The sequence below is a fragment of the Mauremys mutica genome, chromosome 4 (assembly GCF_020497125.1).
Source record: "Mauremys mutica isolate MM-2020 ecotype Southern chromosome 4, ASM2049712v1, whole genome shotgun sequence".
Classification (NCBI taxonomy): Eukaryota; Metazoa; Chordata; order Testudines; family Geoemydidae; genus Mauremys; species Mauremys mutica.
Window position 1 is genome coordinate 133,163,278 of NC_059075.1, and position 26,008 is coordinate 133,189,285.

Here is a 26,008-nt window from a genome sequence, read left to right on the forward strand (position 1 = left end):
TCCAGTGCACACAATCACCATGCATACTTCCACGCCAATGCCAGGCCGATGAGTAGATGGGGATTGGCCAATCCAGGAAGTGTGTAATGCTACAGATCTCAGGGCGGTTTTGAAAAAGGCAGTAGAACCTGTGGCATGGTAACATTCTGTTAGGTAGACATACCCACCGCTGCCAGCCCTCTGTACCCCCTGCGGTCACTGCACTCATCCCCCCATCATGGCACCTGCCCCGCTCCTCAGGAGCAGCCCACCAGGCACAAGCAGAGTTCTGGGACCGACTGCTTCATTCTCCAGCTGGTAGGCCCAGGTAAGAATGGGGAACTGGTATTGTGGGGAGAGGGGCAGGTCTGGAGGGAAAATGGGGGAGGAGGGGAAAAATTGGAATGGGGGTCATGTGGGAAACTTACTGGTGGGATCAAACAAGGGGTTGGGGGGAGCAGACCCTATTGTGTGAGGGGTGGGGAGAATGTTATTGGGGGCCTAGCAATTGAGGGGGGCGACTGGGTGGGTGGGGAGAGAAGTGATGGTATAGGAGGAGCAGACAGACTCCGTGGACAAGAAGGAAAGGGGGTGGGGAGTGAGCAGACCCATGTGAAATACCCTGGAGGGAGGGAATCTCAGCTGATCTGGGCCTATGTCCCTGCTTTCATTTATCTGTATTAGCATAGGGGCCTAGGCACTCACAGTGCTAGGCTCTGTACACGATGGTATAGCTCCTTAATGTAGTATGCCACCCTTCGAGTGGTATCGCCCCTTAATGACAATCTGCTGCTGCTGCTTGGGGAAGGAGAAGCAGGATTAGAGACTTGGATCCTGTACGCGCCCCATCCCCCCCTTTCCTTAAGGCAATGGTGGGGAAGAGCCGGTCATTCGCTGTGTGCGTGTTCCCCCATGGAGATGCACAGAATTTTGGAGCTAGGGTCATTCTAGTATAAAATGGGCTGTGGATGGGGTAAGCAAACAACGTCCCCGGTGTTTGGCTAGGGATGGCCTAATAGCCCATTCCTAGACCCTTGCATGCTCTTCTCTGACCCTCCACTAGTATTTCCACCAGCCTGTGTGGGTGAAATCTCCCCTTGGCCGAGTTCAGCATCCAAACACTGGTTTAAAACAAAAGGAAGTACCTCTTCACCCAATGCACAGTCAACCTGTGGCACTTGTTGCCAGGGAATGTTGTAGGCCAAAAGAATAACTGGACTCAAAACAGAACAGAATTAGGTAAGTTCCTGGAGGATAGGTCCATCAATGGCTATTAGCCAAGGTGGCTAGGGATGCAACCCCATGGGCTGGGGGGTCTCTAAACCTCTGACTGCTGGACACGAACTGGATGTCTGGGGATGGATCACTTGATAATTGCCCTGTTCTAGTCATTCCCGCAAGTATCTGGCACTGTTAGAGACAGGATAATGGGCTAGATGGACCATTGGTCTCTGACCTAGGATGGCCATTACGTTCTTACAATTGGAGCCTTGTCTTGTCAGTAAATTTACAGGTGCAAGTTAAACAGCTATAACCTGCTTTAAATCAATAAATGTGTCTGCAGCCCTTGAACTAAATCTCTGTGTAAAGTTGTGTGTGTAAACAAACCTGAACTGACCCCTCTCTGCCTGTCTCCACCTCCAGTGTGCTTTCTTTCTTTCTCCACCCTAATCTTTCCCCTTCATTTCCACCTGCCTCCTGATCTAACCTATTGTGTCAGGGATATTCAGTGGGCCTGCATGCTTCTCTCCAGAGTCCCGGGGCTTGTTTAGAACTGGGCATGGAGGGGGACCATGGAGGCGAGGGCATGTCCCTAGAAATGTAGGCACCTTGGCAGGCCAGGCCCCGTTTTACAGTGCAAGAGTTGTGCATTCTCTCCACCGCAAACACACCCACACTCCCTTCAACGCCCCTGCACCCGCCCCTCTTAAAACTAGAAACTCCTGCCCGCTAGTTGGGGGGGAACCCCCCCCCCGAGTGAGTCATGCACACCCCACAATGCACACCCCACAATGTGTATGCACCCCTCCCCCTTGCTACTTGTCCTCCGGCTTCGCTTCCAGCTGATAGAGCAGCAGGCGCCCTGCAGCCGCACAGCCCCCTGGTACTCGTAGTTCCCGCACCCAGCCGGCCGCGCCCCCCCGAGGGATTAGTAGTTTCCCACAGCCCCTCCCAGCAACAGGCGGCCGCCGCAGGGAAAGACTCTAAACTCCAGCATGCCCCGCGCGCCCCGCCTCGCCGCTGGCTCAGCCGCCCGGGAAGCTGGCGCGTGCCCGCAGCAGGTGAGACTCCCCCCAGCACCGACCCGGGGGGGAGGGACTGGCGCACCCATGTGTCCCCGGCGCGGCGGGGCGGGGCGGGGCTGCGGGCACCCGCTTGGCAGCAGTGCCAGGCTCCCGCCGGGGCCCAGCCACGGGCCCAGCTGCAGGGAGACGCGGGCGCTTCCTTTGTCCGCTGGCTTCCAAGCGCTACCCTGAGTGCGTCTCTCTCCTGCCGGGGGTGGGGGGGGGCTCTACTCCCTTCCCCCACCCCAGCGCCCCGATCCCTCCCATGCAGCGAGTTTATTAATCGCTTCGCGTCTCTAGCGCTTGCAAATGGCAAATCGCTGCAAAGCGCCAGGCGGTTTGTCCCTGCTTCTGAAAGATTTAATTATTGCGCGGGGGTGACGCCTCCCCCTCCCACTTCTGAAAACCCTCAGGGGCCGGCTATGAGGCTCAGTTTGCATGCGCCCCTATTAGGCTCGGGAGGGGGGAGGGGGTGCGCAGCAGGTTGAGTTACCCGTCCGTTCCCCAGGAGACGTGCATATTAATGACCCCGAGCGCTATTGCAAAGGGTGCCAGAGTGCGGGCACCTTGGTGGTTCTGCACGTGCTAGACCAGGAGTCAGGGGCTCAGGTTCCGTGAGGGGCGAACAAGAGCGAAGTTTCGGTGTGAGTTAGCGCTGCCAGGTCAAAGTGCTAGAGTTGAAGTGATACTGCGCCTTAACATGGATGCAGCTATAGCAGCATATAAATATCCTTTTTGTAAGCGCTCCCATGCATACGGGGAATAAGCTTTCCCAGTATAAGCTGCCTTTATACCTCCACAAGCATGCCAGGGTTTGGACTGATTTAACTCTTTTGGTTTTAAACACGAAAGCACACCCCTCGCCCTTACGCTGGTACCCAACCTCTGTGCAGACCGGGCCTGGGACATTTATACTCTTCCTCTCCTGCTGACTTTTGGCAGTTGCATATTTCCACAGAACATGTCGTGGCAGCTTTAAAGCAGCCCTGCTCCCCGCACGGGGGTGGATTCTTAATAAATCTCTGCAAAGCCCTTTTACCTACTGTACGTCCTTACGGAAGTATGTCACGTGTAATTGTTTCAACTCTTCATTAAACAGACACCAACTACTACACAGATGAGACGTATAATTCCAGCTCGCTCCATTCTGAGTGTTTACACAGTGGCTCTGAACTTCCCTAGCTCACATAGTTATCTGCGTTCACGTGACTTTGGAAAAAAAAGTAATTTTTAGCCGGGTTTCATATCCTGTGTATGACTATGCATGACACCATGTGTTATAGCTGGGCAGTAACCACGGCATCTCCCTCTGTCTTGTTTTAATATGTTCATGTTGTTTATAATATATAGTATGGTCGATCAGATAGGAACACAGACACATCTTTGCTTTTTAATAAAAGCCCCCATTTTAATTCAGTGCAGTGCATGAGTCGTGTGGAGAAAGGATGGTTACGTCAACAGACTGGAATTCAGGAGGTTAGAGTTCGCTTCCTGTGTAACCTTGGGCAAGTCAGCTATTCTTTCTGTGCCTCAGTTGGCCTCTGTAAAATGGAAATAATGATACTTCCTTTCTCCTGCCTTTGTGAATTTAGATTGTAAGCTGTGTAGGTATTTGGATTGTAAACTCTCTCTTATTTGGGGTATGTACAACACCCAGCACATTGAGACCTTGATTTTGACTAATGATCATATATATAATGATTATAGCAGGATCTCAGAGTTACGAACACCAGAGTTATGTACTGACCAGTGAACCACACATCTCATTTGGAACCGGAAGTATACAGTCAGGCAGCTGCAGAAACCACACACACACAAAAGGCAAATGCAATACAGTACTGTGTTAAATGTAAACTACATTAAAAAAAGGAAAGTAGCATTTTTCTTCTGCATAGTAAAATTTGAAAGCTGTATAAGTCAATGATCAGTTGTAAACTTTTGAAAGAACAACCAGCACGTTTTTTTCAGAGTTACAGACATTTCAGAGTTACGACCAATCTCCATTTCCGAAGTGTTCGTAACTCTGTGGTTCCACTGTATTATAATTCATCATTTGAGTGTCAGAAGACCACTAGGTATTAATTCAAGTGTTTTGCTCGTGTTAGCACAAAGAATGAATTACCCAAAAATCCATGCTGGACGGGGTGGCATTCTCTTATTGAAAATGTTTGTGATCTAATCAGGATGTATTGTGACTTAGATGGCCAATCGCAGAACACAAATGGTGTCTTGCAAAGCATGAATACTTATGATTCATAAACGCAGTCCAAGAAAAGAGAGTTGGGTTAGTTAAATGATTCACTGACCAAAACTGGGACTATATTCATAGTGAGTGGTATCCATAAGGGATAACTCAACTGGCTCTAAGATACAATAAAATTAAAAAAAGGAAGCATTTCTTCACACAACGCACAGTCAACCTGTGGAACTCCTTGCCAGAGGATGTTGTGAAGGCCAAAAAAAACCAAACCTAGATAAATTAATGGTGGATAGGTCCATCAATGGCTGTTAGCCAGGATGGGCAGGGATGGTGTCCCTAGCCGCTGTTTGCCAGAGGCTGGGAGTGGATGACAGGGGATGGGTCACTTGATGATTGCCTGTTCTGTTCTGTTCATTCCCTCTGGGGCACCTGGCATTGGCCACTGCTGGGGGACAGGATACTGGGCTAGATGGACCTTTGGTCTGACCCAGCATGGCCGTTCTTATGTTCTTATGGTAACAAACTGGTAGGGGCAATCACTGCTTGCTGCTGGCTGGAGTCAGAACTAATCACTTCTGTGTCATCAACCCTCCACTGCCTATAGCTAATGGAGAATCTCCTATCTGCAGTGGTGAGGGCCTGTCCTGTTGGTAAGGGGAAGTTATGTCCATCTAGGGCCTTGTCTACACTAGAAAACTACATTGTGTTACCTACCACCGTGTTACTCATGACTTTGCAGTCAGTATGGACAGGTAATGTCATGTTGAACATTGTGTCCGCTGAATGTGGGTACACCATTAAAGAAGACCGTCCCTTACCGTGATGTTCCGAATGGCCATAGATTTGATGCATGTTTGCATGTGAACCTACTGAAGATCACATGGTCTTCAAACTTTCTTTGAAAATAGTCACCTTTAGGCCAAGTGCTAAGAAAGTTCCAGCCCAAAGGATTCTTTTTTTTAGAATGCTCTGAAAATGCTCTGGGGCGGTGAGTGGGTAGAAAGAGAGACAAGGCGCTTCACAAACCGACACTGAAATGCAGCCACCTCAGGGGAGGAACAGAGAAGCTGTTTCACACGGCAAAGCAACACCCTTGTTGCAATAGTTTAGGTCCTGTTTTATAACACCGCTTTAGACTCTTAAAGCTGTGGTTCCTTTTAAAGGAGGAATATCGCCTTGAGAGTTTACAAGTAGTTGAAAGGTTCGCCTTGCACATGCACAGTAACAGTATTTACTGTGGTTGAAGTAGTGGGGTTCTGTGTGCTGCACAGTTGTATAATGCTGTGAGGGGTAGTGTAGTGTCTGCAGATAATTGAGTTAAAACCTTGAAATTGTACCAGTACGCAGTTACGCAACCCCATCGTCCCACGTGTCGGGTTGGTTCTTTTAACTAAAGAAGATACATGCAAATGCCTGTGTTAATACACAGTGGAGCTTGCAAAGTTAAACACCGGCAGTTCAGGAAATGAAACGGTGTATGGATCTCAGAACAACGTTAATTCCATCTCCTTGTTCGTATCTTGTCATTTTGATGGATACGGAGGCTTTTAATGTTTCCCCCTTAATTCATGCAGCATGTTCAGTGTTGAGCGAATGAATGTGACTGTGCTCATGTTAACTCTTGCATTCCCTGCATAGCCTGTGTGCAAATTTCAACATTGCATTAAGGTAAGGGTTTGCGCTTACACGTGCTGTACCTACACGTGTGTGTATTGTCTGACTAATCTATAGTTTGCCCATTTCCATGGTATGTCTCACTTCCTTTCAACGGGCAGAAATTTGAAGCCTCCCCCAATTAACCAGCCCCCTACCTGGGAAGCAACTGGGAATGGAAAAGAAGGCAACTCCTTAGCTAGCGCTGTCTGAAAAGACGAGACCGGCAATAAGCTCCAAAGGCGAATAAACTTGGGCGCAGGTTGCAGGATTCGGTGCCACAGAACCATCTATCTGAGAGCGTTCTAGGCCTGGGGGAGCTCGTGTGTAGGGACTGCCTGCAGTTGCAGTAGGGCTTAGGGGCAGAGATAGTCTCGACTGTGGCCAGGTTCCAAACCACAGAGCGCCTTGTAGATTGAAACCGATGCTCCGACTGGCACCTGCGTGCCGGAGTGGTGTGCAGAGCACAGGTGTCATGAGCTGCTTCCGCCTTGCTCCCCTAAGCAAGCAGGCCGCTGAGTGATGCACTAGCTAAACTTTCAGCAGGAACGTCTAGGCCAGGGGAACCTTGAAAAGAACAGGTTGTGCTAATCCTGCCTGGTGGTGACAGGGGTGTAGATGGAGAAGGAGGAGGAATTGTGCAGCGCTTTCAGGTCCCCCAGATGAAAGATACTAGGCACAAATTAACATTAGCTGACTTTGGCGCCTATCTGCAACTTTAGGCACCTAAAGACCTTGTAACCCTGACTTCCCTCTCTCGCAGGGTCCCAGAGCTTGGGCTCCAGTCCAAGCCCAAACATCTACACTGCAGTTTTTAGCCCCACAGCCCAAGCCCGCAAGCCTGAGCCACCTGACCCTGGCCAGCTGGTATTTAATAGCTGTGTAGACGTACCCTATGCTGCAATTTTTAGCCCTAAAAGCCCAAGTCATCTGCCCAGGGCCAGCTGCAGCTTTTCCATGGGTCTTGTATCACTGTGGAGAAGTACCCTATGTGTCCCATTTACAATTAAATTGACATTGTCAGGGGAAAAAACAAAGTCCTCCCTTACGTTACAAATTGCCTCTGAGAAGATTAAAAGAGGAAGAGTTTTAAAAACCCAATAAGCTTCTCATGATTGATTCTGTCAGCCTGGTAGGAAAAAACCTGGACAGTCAGTTTCACTTAGGAGCGTAGTCGATTTCAGTGCCTGGCTCTCCTGCACTTGCCCGGCTGTTGTGCTGTCTGGGTAGCAGCCACAGGTGGGGTGGGGGTTCATCTCTTCACCTGCTTCAGTTGAAATCCTTGAAAAAGAGAAGCCACGCAGTGTGTACGTGCGGGTTTAGCGAGTGTAAATGTGCCCGGTCTCACCTGTGCATGTCCCTTTAATTCCTGAACCTCTCTAAGCTCTGCACCTTTCCCTCCTACTGTCGCCTCCCATCTGCCGCCTCCCGCCTCCCGGAGTTAGCCAGTTAGCCGAGAGATGCATACAGAAGCACAGGTGTTTGTGTTGAGATAATGCCAGCAGTAGCCCCACTCCCTTGTCCGCTCCAGCTAACCTGTCACTGCAGCCGTCTGAGTTACCCTATCACCTGGCAAAGCCTGACACCTCTCTCCTCACTCAGCTCCGCTCCAGGGACGGAGAACCTGTAGATGCCCGGGACCGAGGGGGGACCCTGATTCAAACCACCTCCAACCCCCTTCTCACTGGCTTCGTCATCAGAGCAGGATTCCCCTCGTTTTCCACCCCTTGCTCCTTGAACGGCAAGAAGGCTCGGCGACCCACCAGCTGGCTGCGATGGACGCGGATCCACCACTGCAGCTCCGCGTCTTCAACCTCAATTGCTGGTAAGTCGCCATTTGATTGCTCTTCCATTGGACGAGCAGAGTTCAAAACAGACTGGGGGAGGGTGGCTCTCCTGGGCAGTGGGTGCAGGTTCACCCAGGAGAGGCATGACCTACCTTAGCACAGGGATGACGTGCAGCCAGGGGTTCCCTCTGAGCTCTCTCAGCACATCTAGGGGTTAAAGCAGAGGACTTGCGAGCCAGAAGCCCAGCTGCTAGTTTGATGCCTCTCTGTGCCTGAATTCCTGTAAAGTGGGGACGCTAATATATGTCCCTCCACCTCCCAGCAGGGCTGCCATTGTAAAGCGCATGCAGATCCTGGGGTGGGAGATGCTGGCAGTGGCAGCGTTGTCGTTTATCATACGTCAGCCCCTCCAGACTTCTACGCCCCGCAGCTGCCGTTCTCTGGATCTTTTCAATCTCACTCGGCTCCCCGAGGAGGTGCCTGGGAATGGGACCTGGTGCCCGTTGTTCACAACCAGGCCACTGGGATGTGTGAGTGAAGTGTCACAAAGCTGGATGCCCCTGTCTTGAGGGGAGGGGGGGATCTGTCACCAGAGGCAAAGCAGGGCCTCAGTTAACCCATCACTCCCAACTTAGCTGCAGATCTGCACCCTGCAGTCAGGAGTTACTCAGCTCTGGGGTCTCCATCTTGGTCCCTCCTCCCCCATCCATTTGCAACGAGCTGCCTTCCTGGAACAAGCCCCACTCTTCCCCCCATACAGGGAACCTCAGCACGGCTGTTGGCTCTGTGCCAGCCTCCTCAGCCCAGCCTGACAGCCCTTCCCTGGGCACAGCCGGTCTTTTGTTCCTGTCTCATGCACCAGCAGCACTTGCCTGCCGGCAGACTGTGCGCATTGCGGGTTTGGGGTTGGGCAAGGAAACTGGCTCCACTAGTGTGTGTTGGGTACACGCTGCCCCCGATTCCCAAGCATGCATGCAAAGCACCTTACGGGACCCATGCAGGAGTCAGGCCAGGCCTGCAAACACGGCCTCCCGCAAGGGCTCTCATCTTGCGTATGGCTTCGTGGAGTCGTAGGCATTAGACCTGACCAGGGCCATGAAGCTCTATTGAATTCAAATCCCCTCCACCCCTCCTCTCTCTCAGTCCTGTGTCTGGTCTGATTTTAAACCTGGCTGCTCCTGGTTCTCCTTGCGCTCCTCCTCCCAAACCTCAGATTTGGCGTCCTCCTGTAGGCCGGAAATTGGTGCCCAGGGCAACCACCCTGCTTGCCCCTCTGTCCCCGCAGGCTGGCCCTGGAGGAGTCTCTCTTGCTTTGAAGCTGAGGTGAGCGTGCAAGAGGCTGAAGGAAACTTCCTTCAGGCCAGGGCTGGGGCTCTAGACGGCTGCGTGTTTGGAGGGCGATCGTTGCCATTCAGGGGTCTCCCAGCACTGGGCACCCCTCCCTAGATGCCTTTCCCTGTCACTGCTCAAGGCACTAGGGGCCTGAGCCGCGCTAGTTGGAGGAGGAGGTGATCCTCTGTCAAGGATGCCCGTCACAACCTCTCCTTTCTTCCCCGCAGGGCGATTCGCTACTTGAGCAAGCTGCGGCAGGAGCGCATTGGGCTGATTGGCGACACGCTTGGCCAGGAGGGGTTCGACCTGGCACTCTTACAGGAGGTGAGGGCTCATGGAGGTCAGGGTGTGGGAAGTGATGCGGGCTGGGAGTTGGAGTGGGGGTGAAGGAGGGAGAGGGCGAGGGCCATGGAAGCAGGTGGGGCTGGGCTGGCTTCTCTTCCGTGACTCGAGTTCCTGCCGTTCTCAGCCTCTCTCCTGCTTCTCCAGGTGTGGAGCGAGAGGGACTATTGTGAGCTGAAACAGAAGCTGACTGCCTGCTACCCCTACTCCCACTACTTCAAAAGGTAAGAGGCGCTGCTGGAGTCCCCGGGTGCTGCTTATCAGAGGGGCCATGGCAGCCCTCAATTTTGCAAACTCGCGGGATCTTATCAGAAGCTTTGCGGTCGTTGATGGTTTTTCTGAAGTCCCAGCTCCTTAACCCGTGTGATTCTCTGAGAATCTCAGCTTAAAAAAAAAGATGGGAGGTTTCTGTCTCTCGTGGTTGCAGAGGAAAGTCTGAAAACACAGCCCTGGCAGCTACGACACCAGGAGACAAAAATAATCTGGAAGGTATTTTTAAAGATCTCATGGCTGCTAAGCCGAGCTCATGGATTGGGATTGGCAATGCTACGTCATGCCGAGGGGTGTGAGCTCTGGGTGAAGGAAGCAGTTGGAGTTTGCCTGGGTTCAGGTTGGCTTTATGGAGCTACAGCTCACTGTAAGATGTCAGGTGCTGCATGAACCTGATGGGGTGCACTGTTAAACAGCTGCCACGTTCCACCCCAAAGATGGCTGCATTTCAGTGACCCGTGAATGCAGTGGTCCATGAAGCATGCTGGGAGGAAAGGTTCTCTGGAAATGGGAGACACCCTTTCTTTTCCTCAGCAGAAAGCGCCGCCTCTTAATCATAACAAAGTTTGCTGCTGTTAGGCCAGCACTGAACCCTGGCAGGCTGCTACGTGCAGTGTCCTCGCCCCAGGGACCACGGCAGGTGAGCAGCCTTTGCCCCTCTGACACAGAGCCTTGGAGTTGTGACTGGTGAACATTGTCCCCACCCCCATCACCCGAAGACAGTGTATTGGCTGGATGTCGCAAGCTCTCTCCGGAGATTGTCACAGGCCCTTTGTGGCTCCCCTGAGATCCCAGCAGGGAATAGTGACGCTCTCCAGCTGTCTTTGCAGTGCCTGGGACAGTGACACTAGTTTCTTGGTGTTCTCTGGGCGGAGCTCGCCCATGGGGGCAGCTGTGGCATGACCATAAATGGGCAGGCACAAAGGGATGGAGGCAGCAGATAGCGACTCGCTGAGACAGCAGCTCTCAGGAGCACCCAAGCGGACTTTGTCAGGGAAAAAGGCAAGCAGGGTCATCCCTTCCAGTGCTAGCCCAGCCCTTATGTCTCCTGCCCCCTCAGATACAGCCTGGGACAGGCTTGATATTAAAGGTGTGCTTGTAAGGGGTTCATACATGATGTGTGAATAAATGGCTAGTCAATTGCTGTGGAGTGTCACCCGCCTTCCACATGGACACCCTGATGGGAACAGTCTCTTAGACCTTCCCCACCGGATCTGGGCCTCTTGGACATAGTGACACATCCCCTCTTGGGTCGAGTGAGAGAGACCCCATGTCAGGCTGGCTGCTTTCTACCCTTCCCAGTTCTTTATTTGGTCACTGCCTTCAACCAGTCTGTGCAATTCCCAGGCTGAGGGCGGTGGGGTTCTGAGCCTTTTCCAGATCTGTTTACCTGCCTGGGGATTTGCATGAGTGAATCCCTCTTTCCCTGGGAGACTCTCCCATAACATTTATAGAGTTGACAGAATAGCCTTAAAGCCATCCCATGTCTGTACTAACTGTCCCATCTCCCCCTGCCAGAAGAGAATGCTTAAGGGATACTTAGATTTGCCAGAATGCAATGTTGATTGGTTTATCCTTTCGACCAGTAGTGTTGATATTTATTGTGAAGCATATTTTTCAATTTTGATTGATTTAAAATTTCACAGTTGCACAGGATTGTGATTTTAAGCATTTTTAAAATGTATTTTCCATCTGAAATCTTGTGGAAGCTATCATCTATGCTGCATCAGTCATGCTGTAAGAGGGACAGCATATAATGCTAGTGTTAGAATCCACAAACTTATGAATGAGGCCCAGTCATCTGGGAGGGAAGGAGACCCCTGTTCCAGTCTCTTCTTAACAGGCAGAGGGAGGATGTGAACCTGGTTCTCCCACATTTCAGGCAAGTGTCGAAACCAGTAGACTATAGAGTGAGTCTAGCACTAGCCTTTGCGGAACTTGTATGTAATTAAAGTGGAACCTGTTCAAGAGGGAAGACTAAGGCCATGGCTACACTTGCAGATGTGCAGCACTGGGAGTTACAGCTGTGTAGGGAAAGCGCTGGTGTGTGGCCACACTGACAGCTACCAGCGCTGCAGTGTGGCCGCATTTGCAGCACTGTTGGGAGTGGTGCATTATGGGCCGCTATCCCAGCATTCAAGTGGCTGCAACATGCTTTTCAAAAGAGGGGGGTGGGGTGGAGTGTGACAGGGAGCGGGGGAGAGAGAGAGAGAGAGAGTGGATTTTTGGAGCCGACACTGTGTGTCAGCTGCCTGCCTTGCAAATTCTGTCAGCTCCCTGCCTTGCAAAATCTGACCATTTCCTCCACCCCTCATTCACTCTTAAATGCAAATAGCCTGCAGACCAGATAAGCAGCTGCTCCCATGGACTCCCTTCCCCCGCCATGCTCCTCCTCAGGCAGCAAGGGGTTCCCTCACCACCGGACTAACAAGTGATTCTACCCCAGCTGTTGGCCCACATAATACTTAGTTAAAGTGGAACAGATTCACCAGGCAGGCGTGAGGGAGCCCTCCCCAGCCCAGTTTAGCCCCTAGTCCAACCAGCCCAGTCTTAATTCCTGTCGCTCCCCGTTCACTGAAGGAGGAGCCTCACCACCTAACTCAGGCTTTTGGGGGGGGCCGTTGTTGTGCCTGATTTTCTAGGCATCTCAGAGTGAGGGAGGGTAGTGTGAGTGTTGCCTCCCCTAATTCCCTTTGGGCCACAAGGCTGAGACGGGGAGCAGAGCGGGTAGACTTGGTCCATACTACAGGCAAACAGCACTGTGAGCGTAAGGGGGCTGAGACTAGGCATGTGACAGGCATAGAGCCCAGAGAGCAGAGGAGGGGGCTGCTGAAAGCGGGCATGCTCGGTCCATACGACAGCCACCTCCCTGAGACCCAGCGAGCTGAGACGGGACATGCTTTGTGAATGCCAGGAGCATAGACACCAGCGGTGCAGGTCCCTTCCTCAGCCCCAAAGACCCGAGTGGGGAATTGAGAACTCGCAATCGCAATGCATGCCATAGACACAGCGCCCTGAGCCTAGGGAGTGGGGTGTCCAAATGGGTGTGCGAGAGCCATTCTGGAGCTCCCCTACTTCCACACTCCTGCTGCATGGGGGGAAGAAGAGCTCTAAACTCCTTCTCAGGTGCTCTGCTGCTGTCTGCAGCCATCTCTTTTTCCCATGCCGCTGATAGCTGAAGTAGAGGCACGACCACTGAGTGCATGACTGTTTGGCCACCTCAGACACACGTTCATTCCCAGCTCCATAGCCTCTCTGTGCGTGGGAATGAAGCTCTTCTTTGGGCCAACACCAGCTGCCCCACAAACAAGAGCGTTATCTTTGGCACGGAGCTTCCGCATCTGAGTCCAAGCAGCCTGTTTACTCTGGGTGTTTGCTTTGCATGAGCAATGTGCAAGGACACCTGTGAATCCGCTTCCTCGGGATCTGCCTCAAGTTCCGGTATTGTAATGGCCAGGCACTACTCACACTGCTCGTTCAATGCCGTGACACACACTGGCAAGGTACACTTCATGACCAGCTGACTATCTCTGCTCCCACTTCACGAATTTGCAAGTTCGATTTAGTCTTTGAATATGGCATCATCGTCAGGCGTTGCTTTGGTAATGCTGCTAGCACAGTGGGGTTCCAAACTGCATTTGGACATTGTGCCTGTGGGCTCTCTCACCAAATTTGATTGATTCTTCATTTGCATAATTGTCACCAACAACAGCCACTGTTCAGCAGCTGACCACGCCTTGAATACTGTGCGCAGTTCTGGTTGCCCCCACCCCCCCTCAAAAAAGATATGTTAGAAATGGAAAAGGTACAGAGAAGGGCAACAAACATGATTAAAGGTATGGAATAGCTTCCATATGAGGAGAGATTAAAAAGACTGGGACTGTTCAGCTTGGAAAAGACACCTGAGGGGGAACATGCTAGAGGTCCATAAAATCAGGAATGGTGTGGAGAAGGTGACTAGGGAAGTGTTAATTACCTGTTCACAGAACACAAGAACCAGGGGTTACCCGATGAAATGAACAGGCAGCAGGTTTAGAACAATCATAAGGACGTACCTTGTCACACAACGTACAGCCAACCTGTGATACAAGGTGGCTTAACCACTGACAGATTTTTCTCCAGCCAAGAGGGCACATTGCTCTTTTGGTGTTTCTCAGAGATCCATCCCAAGTTGAAGAGGGAAAGGGGGGCAGGTGCCAGCTCATACTTCATCAGACTCTGGCTATCAGCATCTCTGGACTGGACAATAACGATCAGCTTGCTGGATATCTGACCATCAATAACTGCTTGTGTTGTCTGCGTCGTCTTTTGTTCAACTGTGATTACCAAATGATTTGCGATTATGCTGTTTATGGGATCAAAAGAGGCCTACCTCCCCCCTTTGTAGCCTACTAGTTACAAACTGCTTCGTTTCTTGTGTGCCATTCGCTCTGGTCTTGCACAAGCTTTCTGCAGTTTCAGGTGGGGCCACAATAGACGTTGCAGCATTCACAAGTGGCTGGCTGTTGTCTGGGCTTGTTTCAGGGTCATTCTTTCAGTCACGACTTTTATACTATCTTGGACAGCAGCAGCCATGCACTTTGTGGTGGCTTCTTTGTGGCGATCTACTGCTGAAGGCTGCATTCCACACCTTTGTTTGTCATCGCTGCTACAGCTGCCTTAAAATGCATAGTCAGGTAATACTGGGTCAGAGCCTTATCCTTTGGGCAAAGATGCTGATGCTTCCCACAGTCCTTGCTGAGAGATTGCTTGATGGCCATGTCATGCCATACACCACTGAAGGGTCTGGCAATCCAGTACTGTGTTCCCTATCAACTGGGACATATATATCTGGCTTCTCATCCTCCACAAGTCTGTCTTCTGTTACCTTTACACAACCCCATCTTGCCTCATTCACATGACCACACTGGAAGTCAAGTGGAATCATCTCTGCCAATGTCTCAAGCTCTGTGGACGTGTTATCATCTCTCTTTGTTGCTACGTAATCCTCCAGCAGTTGGGAGAATCCCGTGACATAGTTCTCCCAGAGCAGACACTCTGTGGAGTAGATGGTGCAACTCGGTGGTCGAAGCAGAACCAAAGGGCAGAACCGGAGGCGTGATCAGGAGACAAGCCAGTGGTCAGAGCCAGGAGTCAGAGGAAGGCAGGGACAAGGACTGGAGTGGAACAGGCATGAGATGAAGCAAGGGCTGAACAAGAAGCTTGTCTGCTGTGCTGCTCTGTGTGCCAGGCTTAAATAGGGACCTGTTGGCCCTTCTGTCCAATCAGAGAGCACAGTCACTTAGTGAGGGTTTATTGGGCCCAGCCAAGCTCATTAGGTTGCTAGGTGATGGTGCCCAGAACCAGCTGAGGTCCTGACAGTCACTGAACAGTTTTTTCCTTGGATAACATGTGTATCCATGAGCTGGTGGAGCGACTGGGTGCTCTGCCAGAGCATTCTGTGCTTCCATGCTGTTTTCTCCATGTGCTGGCTCCACATCTTCAAACGCTTCAACACGTGCTTGAGCTTTCTCCAAGATGGGGCTTGTCTCCTCTTCTGGAAGAACGTTGTTCATGGGATCGCCAGGTGCCATCCACTTCCAGCGATGCGTTGCCTCATTCATAAGTTTGTGGATTATAACGCCAGGGTTATATGCTGTCCCTCTTAGAGCATGGCAGATGATTGATGCAGCATAGATGATGGCTTCCACAAGGATGTCTTCAAACCCACTTTCCTGCATCACACTGCCCACATCACCCATGCCATTCATTGCACAATACATGTCTCCCATCTCAAGGCAGCCATTGTCAAATTCCCTTGAGTCCTCCATTTAATCAACTGTGCTTTGCAGGAAGTTGCTTCATCATAAGTCTAGACCTGGCCTAGAGTGGAGAACATACCCAGAAAGTATTTCATTGAGGCGTACACTGCATTAACATCAGTAACAAGTGCAGCAAGCATTGGACGGCAGCCAATATGCATAAACTATAAAACAGCGACAAAAACTTTTCTCCAGTCAGTCCGTTCCACGAATACTGACAAATATTTGGACACATTACATGGTACAAACAGGCTCATGCTGTCGCGTGACTACAGACTACTGCTTTAACCACAAGCAAAAAAAGTACAGGAACATGCATCAAATATATCACCTGGTGCTAAATATTTCCCAGACAGCACTATTTTGCATACAGAGTTGCATGATCAATTGTACGTAGACGTTTTCTGCCAATTTTGGTCAAATTTAAGACTGTGTTTCTTCGAGTTATGGCCCTTTTGGGGATTTGATGGGGTTTTGTTCAGCCTCAATGCCCAACAACATTTAAACATTTACGTGATATAGAAAAACTGCACCACTTCCAGCATCTGTATCCACGTTGGTGCTGCCCACCAGATACATGCATCACATGTGATAGCAACGACATTTTTCTAGCCGATCGCTTACCCTAACTCATTAATAAGACCCCTTTTAAAATCTGCCTGGGAGACTGCTGACCCCCCAGTCCACTGCTATATAACCCCAACCCCACTCCCCTCCCAAAGCCAGGAATAGAACCCAGGAGTCCTGACACCTCGCCCCTGCTACTAGACCCCCACTCCGGGAGTTTTGCTCAGTAACGCCACCTAGTGGCCCCCAAGGGCAGGGCGACAAGGCAGCGCTGCTCTGGCTGAAGATGGTGACTGTAGTTTCTCTTTCATAGTGGGGTGATTGGCAGTGGGCTCTGCGTGTTCTCCAGATACCCAATCCTGGACACCTTCCTGTACCAGTACTCCCTGAACGGCTACCCCTACATGGTGAGTGCAGGGGGCCGGCCGCCACGGGGGCTGCTTACGGCCAAGGCACTGGCGGGGGGTCCCTTTCCAGCGACGCTCGGATTGTAACCAGCCTTCTCTCTCTCCTCTCCTGTCCCGGCAGCTCCAGCACGGGGACTGGTTCTGCGGCAAGGCCGTGGGGCTCCTCATCATCAAGATCTGTGGGATTATCTTCCACGTGTATGTGACCCACGTGAGTCTCACTGCAGGGAAGGTGGGGGTGGGGGCCAAGGATCTGACAGAGACTGGGAGTCACTGGAAAAACACCGTGCAGTCTAGCTTGAGATGTCTCAAGCCATGGGGTCTCTCACTATTTCCCTTGGAAGACCGTTCCACCAGCAGGAAAGGGTTCCTGATTGCCCTTTGCTCAATTTCACCCCACTAGCCCCAGCTGAGCCCCCTTAGACAATCAGTCCCCGTCCCCCCCCAACATTCACCCCTCCCACACAGCAGCATTGCTGTTCTGACATGGGACAGGAAAGAAGTTCGGATGCTCGGGGCACCCCCTGCTGGCACAGATCTTGGAAACAAGACTGCCAGCGAGAGGGGCTCCGTTAGTGCCAGGTGTGATGGGAGCCCGTACCATGCACTAACCAGCAATATCCGGTCATTACCCAGCAGGGCTGGATTCAGCCCTAGAGGCGAAAAGCCATCTCTCCTTCTCCATCCAGTGCCTCTTGCCTCGTCACATCTAAAGCCAGACTGCATGGAGCCTGGGAGCACACCGGGCATTGGGATAGGGTGGACGAGAGCTAGGTTCCCAGTGTCTGTCCCCGAGCGCCTGGATTCATTGCCTGTGTCCTCCCTTCCCCCAGCTCCATGCGGAGTACTGCCGGGACAAGGACGCTTACCTCCCCCATCGAGTGGTGCAGGCCTGGGAGCTGGCTCAGTTCATACAGTGAGTAAAGCAGAGACGCCCCCCGCGGGCTCGTCGCCAGTGGGATCTTGTTTGTACCCCGGTGTCTCATCTAGGGAACAAAGGGGCATTAGCAGGGGAGCTCGGAACTACTCCAGACCCGGCCACTCCCCACAGGGGGTGCTGTAGAAAACGCTGTGGGTGCATCAGCTGTGGGAGAAGCCCCCAGCTACTCCAGTCCCTGGCTCTCTCAGCAGGGGGTGCCATAGGGGGCGTAACGGGGGGGCTAGCTCGCTCTCTGGCCGCGCCGAGTGACTCTGCCCCGTCCCCTCAGGCACACCTCGAAGGGAGCAGACGTGGTGCTGCTCGGTGGGGATTTGAACATGCACCCCGGGGACGTGGGGATCCGGCTGCTGCGAGGCTGGACAGGGCTGCGGGACTCCTTCGCCGACACAGAGAGGTTCGAGGTAAGGGCTTCCCTGTAGGGCCTGGGCAGGGAGGAGCTGCTGCGAGGGAGCTGGGCGGGCGTGCAGGACTGGCTGGCGCGGCAGGGGGCACAGACGGTTAATACCTGCAGCAGGTGAACCCAGAAGCTGGGCTCCCCTCCCACCTGCTGACCCTCCTTTGCACCCTGAGCGCCCCCAAGCTCCCTCCCTGGCCTGCTGTCTCCCAGCCACCAGCCAGGCTGCAGTCCCTGTAAGAGTCCAGAGCCCCTGCCCCTCAGCGGGCCACTGGCTCTCCTCCCCACCCCCTCTGGGAGAAGGGCAGGGTCTGGTCCGTCAGGAGAGGCACCGACTGACCTTGTGTTGGCTCCCAGGGCTGTGAGGATGGCTGCACCCTGGTCCCAGCCAACTGTTTCATCAACAAGGAGGAGCTGCAGCCCTTCCCGCTGGGAATCCGCATCGACTACGTTCTCTACAAGGTACGTGGGGCGGAGACGGGAGGTGACCTGCCCAAGGCCGCGTCCTGGGCAGAGCTGGGAACAGGGCCCCGGGCTGCCTCCTGGCGCCGGGAACTGCCCAGCAGGCCGCATTGCCTCCCGCCTCCCAACACTGCGAGCCAGACAGGAGAGGCAGAAGAGGCCTGTCTGGGTCTGGTCCGTCCCACACACTCACTCTGTTCTCCAGGCTGTTGTTCTGGCTGCTTCGGCCCCAGAGGCAGCAGCCTTTCCAGAGCAGGTCTGTGCCTGTTACATACCCGAGCGTTAGGGGCTGTTGGGCTCAAATGCTGCTTTGCGTTGGTAGAGCACAGTGTTGTTACGCTGTTACCACCACCAAGGTCTTATGTACAGCGTTTTTCATCCATAGACCTCAAAGCGCTTTTACCAATGAGGTCAATAGCATTGGCCCCATTTTGCAGATGGGGAAACTGAGGCATGGGGTGATGATTTGCCTGAGGTCACTGAGCAGGCCAAGGGCAGAGCTGGGAATAGACCCTCGGTCTCCTGAGACCTAGTCCAGTGCTCTGTCCACTAGGCAGCACTGCCTCCCATATTATATAGTAGATCTTGCTGGTTTTGAAGTCCCTTAGCCAAAATCCATAGCCCTTGCACTGTGGGAGTCTTCCTGCTTTTCAGATCTGAGCAGGTGGGCACCGTGGACTGAACGCAGGCCTGGGACGCAGGAAGGCCTTAGTTATAACCCCAGCTCCTGCCACTTGCTCGCTGTATGGCCTTGGGCGACATTGCTGCCCTGCTCGGTCTGTAACTTGAGGGTGGAGCTCAGCTCTGTCAGCCCTCTGGACAGCGGGGAAATATTGCCAGTAAAAACTCCCCATCTCGAGATGTTTCTGTTTGGTTAGAGCAGGGCACTCAGCCTCCCAGCTCCCACTTCAGCCTCTGGGCCACGGAGCAGCAGATTTCACTTCCATCAAGTGGGCCACGGCCCATGACAGGCTTAGGAGGGGCCGTGGGGAGAATGGCCCCTGGGCCTGTGTAGCACTGTGCTCCATCACCCACCATCTTCCCTTCCCCTAGGGACTGTCTCGCTTTGTGGTGAAGTGTGACAGCCTCGTGACCACCACGGGCACCGCCCCCGGCAAGAGCATTCCCTACTCGGACCACGAAGCCGTCATCGCTACACTGTGCGTGAAGCCACGAGAGGAGGCCAAGGGCTCGAGCGGCAGCGCAGTCGGTGAGTGCCTGGGCCGCTCAGACCTCGCCAACGGGGGCGCAGCTGGCTCAGAGAGGGCAGCCCGGGGCCTGGAGCACTGGGATCTTGAGAGAGCTCTGCCAGCTGGGTCAGCCTGCCAAGGCATTAGGTGGGCCTCTGACCGCAGCCACTTCAGGGCCCTTCTTCCAGGCTCTGCAGGAACGAGGCCACGATAGCAGATGGACTGTGCAGGCCGTTAGCAAACCCCAAGAGAGCAATCAAGGGAACAGCTGGGTTTGATCCCAGAGCCCGATCCTTTCCGTCCAGCTGGCGCTAGGAATCTCACATCGCATGGCGAGAAAAAGACCCAGAATGCATAGAGCCCAGCAGTGAAGCAAAGCACTGTGGGATACCTGCCCAGAATGCCCCGCACTTACTCTGCACAAAGCTCCATCCTGAAGCAGAAAACGGCGTATGCCGGGTACCGCATTGACAGCAGGCACCAGTTAGCGTGCAAAAACTCAGTGCAAATTAATCCCCCCGCATAGACAAGGCCTTAGCAGTCCCACTGATTGCCTTATCGGCACGGTGCATCTCTCCGGCGGGTAAGACACCGTGAGCCCCTGGGGAGGCTGGGGCTGTATCTGAGGCAGCCTGGCTGGCTGGGAGGAGCCGTCCCACACGGTGGCTAAGCCCCCGTTTTCTCTTGCAGAGCCGGAGCTGGTGGACGTGGTGAACGAGGCCCGGACAGAGGTGCGGGTGGGGCTGCACACTGCCGAGCGCCAGCGCTACTCCAATGGCCGCATGGCCATCCTGGCCCTGCTCCTGCTGCTCCTGCAGGCGGCCATGGGCCTGAGCTCCCTGGTGGGCTGGGACTCCCCGCAGCCCTTCCCCAAGTTCTCCTTCTCCCTGCTGAGTTTGCTGGCCACGGTGGTACTGCTGCTCTCGATGGTGCTGTACGTCTTCCACACCATCGAGGTGAAGATGCTGCAGGGGACGGAGGAGCAGATGAGGCTGGCGCTCCAGGCGCTGCAGGACAAGCTCAGCTCCATGTAGGACAGCGGTTGGGGGGTGGTGTGAGTGGATCAAGAGGCTCCTGGGCGCTCAGTGGATGGCACTGCCAGCTGGCAGCAGCTACTCTGGAGAGCACGGGGGGGGGCAGGCGGTTTCCTTTGCACTGGATTGCTCCACAGACCTTTTTATGGTTAACTTGATTTTTAAACAAGCGGCATTACTGAGCATTTGGTATCTTACTGATTACAGCAGGTTTTCTATCGCTGCCTTTTAGAGTTAAATAAACTTTCTGAACAGATGTTTGTATTCACCCCTTTAAGAGACTGAGTGCTTTTAACACTGCTAACAGGAGGTGGAGTGTTAGTCATGGGAGATCTCTCGAAGGGGCATCTTCATAGGAAAGAACAGAGACTGCTGTTCCCCTCGACGCACGCGGGGAGAGGACAGGCCTGTTGGTAATACAGTTAGACTTGTCCGGCGGTGACTGAGGGTACGTGTCTACACTGCAGTCGCTGGTTGTGACTGTAGCGTGTGTAGACATACAGGAGCTAGCCTTAATCCAGCTAGTTCACATATCGGAGCAATGAAACCTGAGTCATTACCCAGGGTTCTGGGCCGCTGTGAACAGCCTGTGCTGCTCCAGAGTCACTGCTCCAGTACCCAAGCTGGGTCAGTTAAAGCACAGTCCATCTGCATTTTCATTTAATTTTAAATGAAGCTTCTTAAACATTTTTAAAACCTTATTTACTTTACATACAACAATAGTTTAGTTATATATTATAGACTTGTAGAAAGAGACCGTCTAAAAATGTTAAAATGTATGACTGGCACACGAAACCTGACAGAGTGAATAAATGAAGACTCGGCGCACCACTTCGGCAAGGTTGCCGACTCCTGACCTAAGGCAAAGCCTTAAGGAGCTGGAGTTATGAGGCCTGTCCCCCAGCTCAGGGTATGTAGATATACTGGCGTTAGCGTTGATCTAGCTAGCTCCAACCACAGGAGCAGCACCGGCTATACCACCCTGCCCAGGGTGTGCACTGGAGTGGCTAGTCCATGCAGCCACAGCTTCCCTGCTAGTGGAGCTAGGTAGATGGAAGCTAACCCCGTGTGTGCTGCTGACGCACCCGATGACAAAACCCAGCCATGCTCCCCCTACCCTTCAATTCCTGCTCCTTAGTCTTTTTCGCTGGCTGTGGCTGGATCCTGTTAGCCTCCCAGAGATTGCACTGAGCATTAGTAAGTCCCACCAGTTTCCGTGGACACTGAAGACATCTGCTGACAGAGAGGAGGGACAAGGCGGGTGAGGTAAAATCTTTTATTGGACCAACTTCTGCGAGGGAGTGACAAGTTTTTGAGCTTACACAGAGTTCACCCATCTTGTCTCTCTAGTACCCAGGGACCGACATAGCTACAACAACACTGCATACGACAGAGAGGAGAAGTTACAGGAATCTGTAATGAGGGGGACCAGCAGGAGGCGCTGTGCCCCGTGACGGTAGCGGAGCTTAGGCACTGTTGGCCAGATGCTGTAGCTGTTTGATCAGTTCTCTGGCACTGGCTCGGCCCCCTTGTCTGGGCTGCAGAAGGAAACATTTGGGGGACACACCAAGAACAGTTTCTAACAGGACTGATCTGAAAGGAATCCAGCAACTCCCTGAGGACTGGGCTTAAAAGGAACCTGAGAGCTCATGCCCTGAATAACTTAATCGTGCCCATATAGCATTAAGGCCAAGGCTGTATCTTCACCGGGGGAAAAGGGGTTAGTTAACTTGGCTTAAGCAGCCACGCTGCAAGGCTGCTGGAGTAAACCTTGCTGGGGAGTCTCGTGTATCCATCAGCTAAGGCAGGGGTGACCAACCTGAGCCTGAGAAGGAGCCAGAATTTACCAACGGACATTGCCAAAGAGCCACCGTAATACGTCAGCAGCCCCCCATCAGCTCCCCCTCCCACCGGCAGCCCCACCGATCAGTTGTTTCGTGGCATGCAGGAGGCTCTGGGAGGGAGGAGCGAGGGCACAGCAGGCTCAGGGGAGGGCATGGGAAGGGGTAGAGTGGGGGCAGGGCCTGTAGCAGAGCCAGGGGTTGAGCAGTGAGCACCCCCGGCACGTTGGAAAGTTGACGCCTGTAGCTCCAGCCATGACGTCGGTGCCTGTACAAGGAGCCGCATATTAACGTCTGAAGAGCCTCATGTGGCTCCAGAGCCCCAGGCTGGCCACCCCTGAGCTAAGGGGTGAGAACACTAGGCGCTCTACCCCCACCTGGCAACACGGGATTAACGCTACAGCTGCCTGGTGCGTTTGTAACATGTTACAAGCCCAGTGTCGGCCTTGTTCCCTACTGAAGTCAAATGCTGCCACGCAGCCCCATCCGCTCCCCCTCGCTCTGGGGAGCGGCACTAAAACAAGGGAGGAAACTGCTAAGCCTGCCTGGTGCGTTAGAGGCCCAGCCCCATCAACCGTTCCAAGAACTGGGCTTGTCCTGGCATTCTGCCAGAGCAGGCAGACGAGGGGCCTGGTGCTCCAGACAGCAGATTCATCCCCTTCAGTGAGGCTTTGGCAGTAACTTCAGTGTCAGGCGCATGCTGCCTCGGTACATGCTCCCTCACCTCTCCCAGGGTGACCTGACCCTGCCGGCAGCTCTCACGCTGCTGGGGAGAGGCCCGCAGTGTCTCTTGGGCCGTCGGTGACACAGGCAGTTGTGTCCTAGCAGAGCGAGGAGCCAGACTGAGGTAGGGAAACTGTCCCTGCTGGGTCCGTGGCAGGGATCGGGCTGGCGGCTCATCAGCCTGCCCACCCTTGCGCTGTCCCTGGGAGAGCCTCACTCAGCTCGCTAAGGCGCTTCTCCTCCAGCACGTGGATCAGGGCATTTCGCTGGTTCACCACCTCCAGCAGCTGGGCCAGGATCTCCTTCTCCGCCAGCCTGTCCTGGGGCATTTTCAACATCTCTGCGAGAACAGAGCAGGGGGTGAGTTCCTAGAGCCCTGCCGCAGCCAGCGCCTGGCACAGCATGCTAGCGGCGTTAGAGCTCGGTTCTCCCGCCCCAGGGTGCCGGGCCGGTCCCTCTACAGAGACACCCCTATTAATATAAATGCCTCCTTCCCTGCAGCGATACTGGAGCGGGGGGGGGGGGGGGAGGATACATATTCAGGCTGAATGGCGTGGAACTGCCCTGCTCATCCGCACTGCTCCAGAAAAGTGAATCAACTTGGAGCTTAGGAGCTTCCTGCTTCCCAACAGGGGCAAGAGAGGCAGTGATCAGAGACAGGCCGCCTGGGTTCTTCTACTGGCTCGGCCGCTCACCTGCTACATGAAAGTCACCTCAGTTTCCCCTGGCTGTAAAATCACATTCCCTCCCCCCGCCCCCACCCCGCCCTGGGGGAGAGAGGAGACAGCTTCAGTTCATCCACGGGTGCAGAACACCAATCTCCCTGAAGGACAAGTGCTCCACAGGTCACCAGACCACCCGCTGGGAGGACAGACTCCTCCAGATAACCCCGAAGCAGCACGTCAGTGGCAGGCATAACATAGGTAAGTAGCCTGTGCCCGCCCAGCACCCCTAGAGCTCAGCGGGAGGGTGGGGAAGCTCTTGGCACTGCTGACAGTGGGTAAGTCAGGCCCACAATTCCCAAAGCGTGCTGGGGTATGATCCCTGCAGGGGTGCTGAGCGCTCCCTGCTCCCGGGGAGTTCAATAGATGCCCAGTGCCTTGCCAGGCGGGCGGGGAATCTGAAGCCCCCCAAATCAGTGACCAGTGTTGGCACAGAACGTTGGCTGGAGCCTCCATCTGTAAAGCGGGAAAGGTGCCCGCTGCAGAGAGCCGCTCGGAGCCGTAAAGCAGTAGTGCACGGAGAGCACGCGGAGGATGCCCAGAATAACGTACAGTCATTCCAATTGCTTGTGCCACCTTCCCATTTCAACTGGCAGGGCAGGGAGGAGCCGTGCTGCAGCTTGGCTCCGTCCCCCCAGGCGCCTGTGCGTGTGACCAGACTGCCCGGAAAAGGAAGCCGCAAGGCCACGAGGGGCGTGCTCCCTCTTACCTTCCATGTTCATGTATCGCCGCAGTTCCTGGTCCAGCTGGCACTGCTTCTCCTCCAGCTTCAGCTCTTGCGCCCTGCAGGGGGAGAAAATAAGACCTGTGTCAGACCCCAGAGCCGGGACAGCAGCAGCCCAGGGCTTCTGCCCTGTGGGCCTTCAGTGTTGGGCAGATCTCCGCTCCCCAGAGCAAGACGCTGAAGGAAGTCCTCTGCCCCGTGTCTCTCTCTCTGAGGCAGCAGGTGTGTTTAAGGACACGGTAACACTCCTGGGTGGGGGGATGGATTGGCAGGACAACTGGGCAATACCGAAAGCACGTTTGGCACAGTGTACGTGTAACAACTTTGCGCACAAAAGGCTCAGAGTTGTATGGGGCGCTCATGTCACCCTCTGCTGGCTGTGGAGATGTGAGCAGGGGGCCAGCTGCACGCTGGAAAATAGAAACAGCCATTTTAGGCCACTGTGATAGGTTGCTGGGATTTGAAGATTCAGTCTCGAATCTGGGCAACCCCCGGCAAGGAGGAGCCCTGGTCTTTCTAGTGGATTGAGCTCCTCTCACTCCCACCGCGGGGGCATCAGACCATGCCACTGGTGTGGGACAGCCGCATTGCAGGCTACTGAATTTTAGTGGAGGAGGAAGGATTTCTCTGCAGTTTTGTTTAAAAGGGCAGCTGCTGGGACTGTTAGAGACAGTCCTGGCTGAGGCAGGTGGGGGGCAGAGCACAGGTGGGGCTATTGAAGGAGCACGGATCTCATGAATCCCAGTGCACCTCCCCCCACCTCCCCACCCCCATACACACACAACCGCATCTTACTCAATCATGAGGTCCGACTCCTCGGAAACCAGGCTGTTCTTCTTCTGCACCAGAGAGAGTAACTTGTTCATCCACTGGGTCTTCAGCTCAGACTGGGTCCCTGAGGGGCAGGAAGGGGGGAGACTGTGTGGGTAGGACATAAAGGTGCCGGAGACAAGGGCTGGTGAATGGGAGTTGGGGTGATGATACCTGTCCCTGTGGGACACTGAGACAGTGCATCCTAGTGGTGCCTGTCTGCAGGCACTGGTACATTGGGATTCCTCCTACCTCCTTCGCCTCGCAGTGATCTCTCCAGCTGTATCCCCTTCTCCTCCAGCTTCCGGAACGTCACCTCAATCTCCTCCAGACGCCTCTGGATGGACTGGAATGCACCAGAGAAAGGTCACTTGAATACTTTGTCTTCCTTTCCTAGCAACTCTAACCTCCAGTGAAGGGTCAAATTATGGCCTCTCCAGCTGCTGGCAAGGGAGAACGGATGCCAAGGACCAATTCTCAGCAGCCAGGAACTAATAATGATGTCACCCTTGTACGGCACCTTTAATCAATGCACTATCATTGCC

At 53.7% G+C, this 26,008-nt stretch overlaps 2 protein-coding genes across 3 annotated transcripts in view; one reads left to right on the forward strand and one right to left on the reverse strand.

The window, feature by feature from the left end:
* The first annotated feature begins 132 nt into the window (after positions 1–132).
* LOC123367904 (sphingomyelin phosphodiesterase 2-like) lies at positions 133–20,738 on the forward strand. Of its 2 annotated transcripts, none has more exons than XM_045012225.1 (11): positions 133–307; positions 7,720–7,942; positions 9,464–9,560; positions 9,726–9,802; positions 16,530–16,623; positions 16,745–16,834; positions 17,457–17,539; positions 17,832–17,964; positions 18,315–18,419; positions 19,473–19,629; positions 20,300–20,738. In XM_045012225.1, the coding sequence occupies exons 2-11, from the start codon at positions 7,893–7,895 to the stop codon at positions 20,641–20,643; spliced, it is 1,230 nt and encodes a 409-aa protein (XP_044868160.1). In that variant the 5' UTR covers positions 133–307; positions 7,720–7,892; the 3' UTR covers positions 20,644–20,738. The 2 variants fall into 2 exon arrangements, with proteins under 2 accessions (XP_044868160.1, XP_044868161.1); XM_045012226.1 differs by lacking the exon at positions 133–307 and adding an exon at positions 2,182–2,261.
* Positions 20,739–22,706: 1,968 nt separating this feature from the next.
* LOC123369068 (F-actin-monooxygenase MICAL1-like) overlaps positions 22,707–26,008 on the reverse strand; it is a 43,691-nt gene continuing 40,389 nt past the window's right edge. Inside the window, exons 22-25 of the mRNA XM_045014434.1 lie at positions 25,716–25,809; positions 25,449–25,548; positions 24,639–24,712; positions 22,707–23,547 (exon numbers count right to left, since the gene is read on the reverse strand). Coding sequence (XP_044870369.1) covers positions 23,384–23,547; positions 24,639–24,712; positions 25,449–25,548; positions 25,716–25,809 — 432 coding nt within the window. The 3' untranslated portion in view covers positions 22,707–23,383. The remainder of the gene's footprint in view (positions 23,548–24,638; positions 24,713–25,448; positions 25,549–25,715; positions 25,810–26,008) is intronic.

What these genes read in the sequence shown, in the direction of transcription:
- LOC123367904 (XM_045012225.1), top strand. Translation starts at nt 7,893, where the DNA reads ATGGACGCGGATCCACCACTGCAGCTCCGCGTCTTCAACCTCAATTGC. An exon ending in ACCTGGCACTCTTACAGGAG is followed by an intron (nt 9,561 to 9,725) that starts GTGAGGGCTCAT and finishes CTGCTTCTCCAG; the next exon opens with GTGTGGAGCGAGAGGGACTA. An exon ending in TGAACGGCTACCCCTACATG is followed by an intron (nt 16,624 to 16,744) that starts GTGAGTGCAGGG and finishes CTGTCCCGGCAG; the next exon opens with CTCCAGCACGGGGACTGGTT.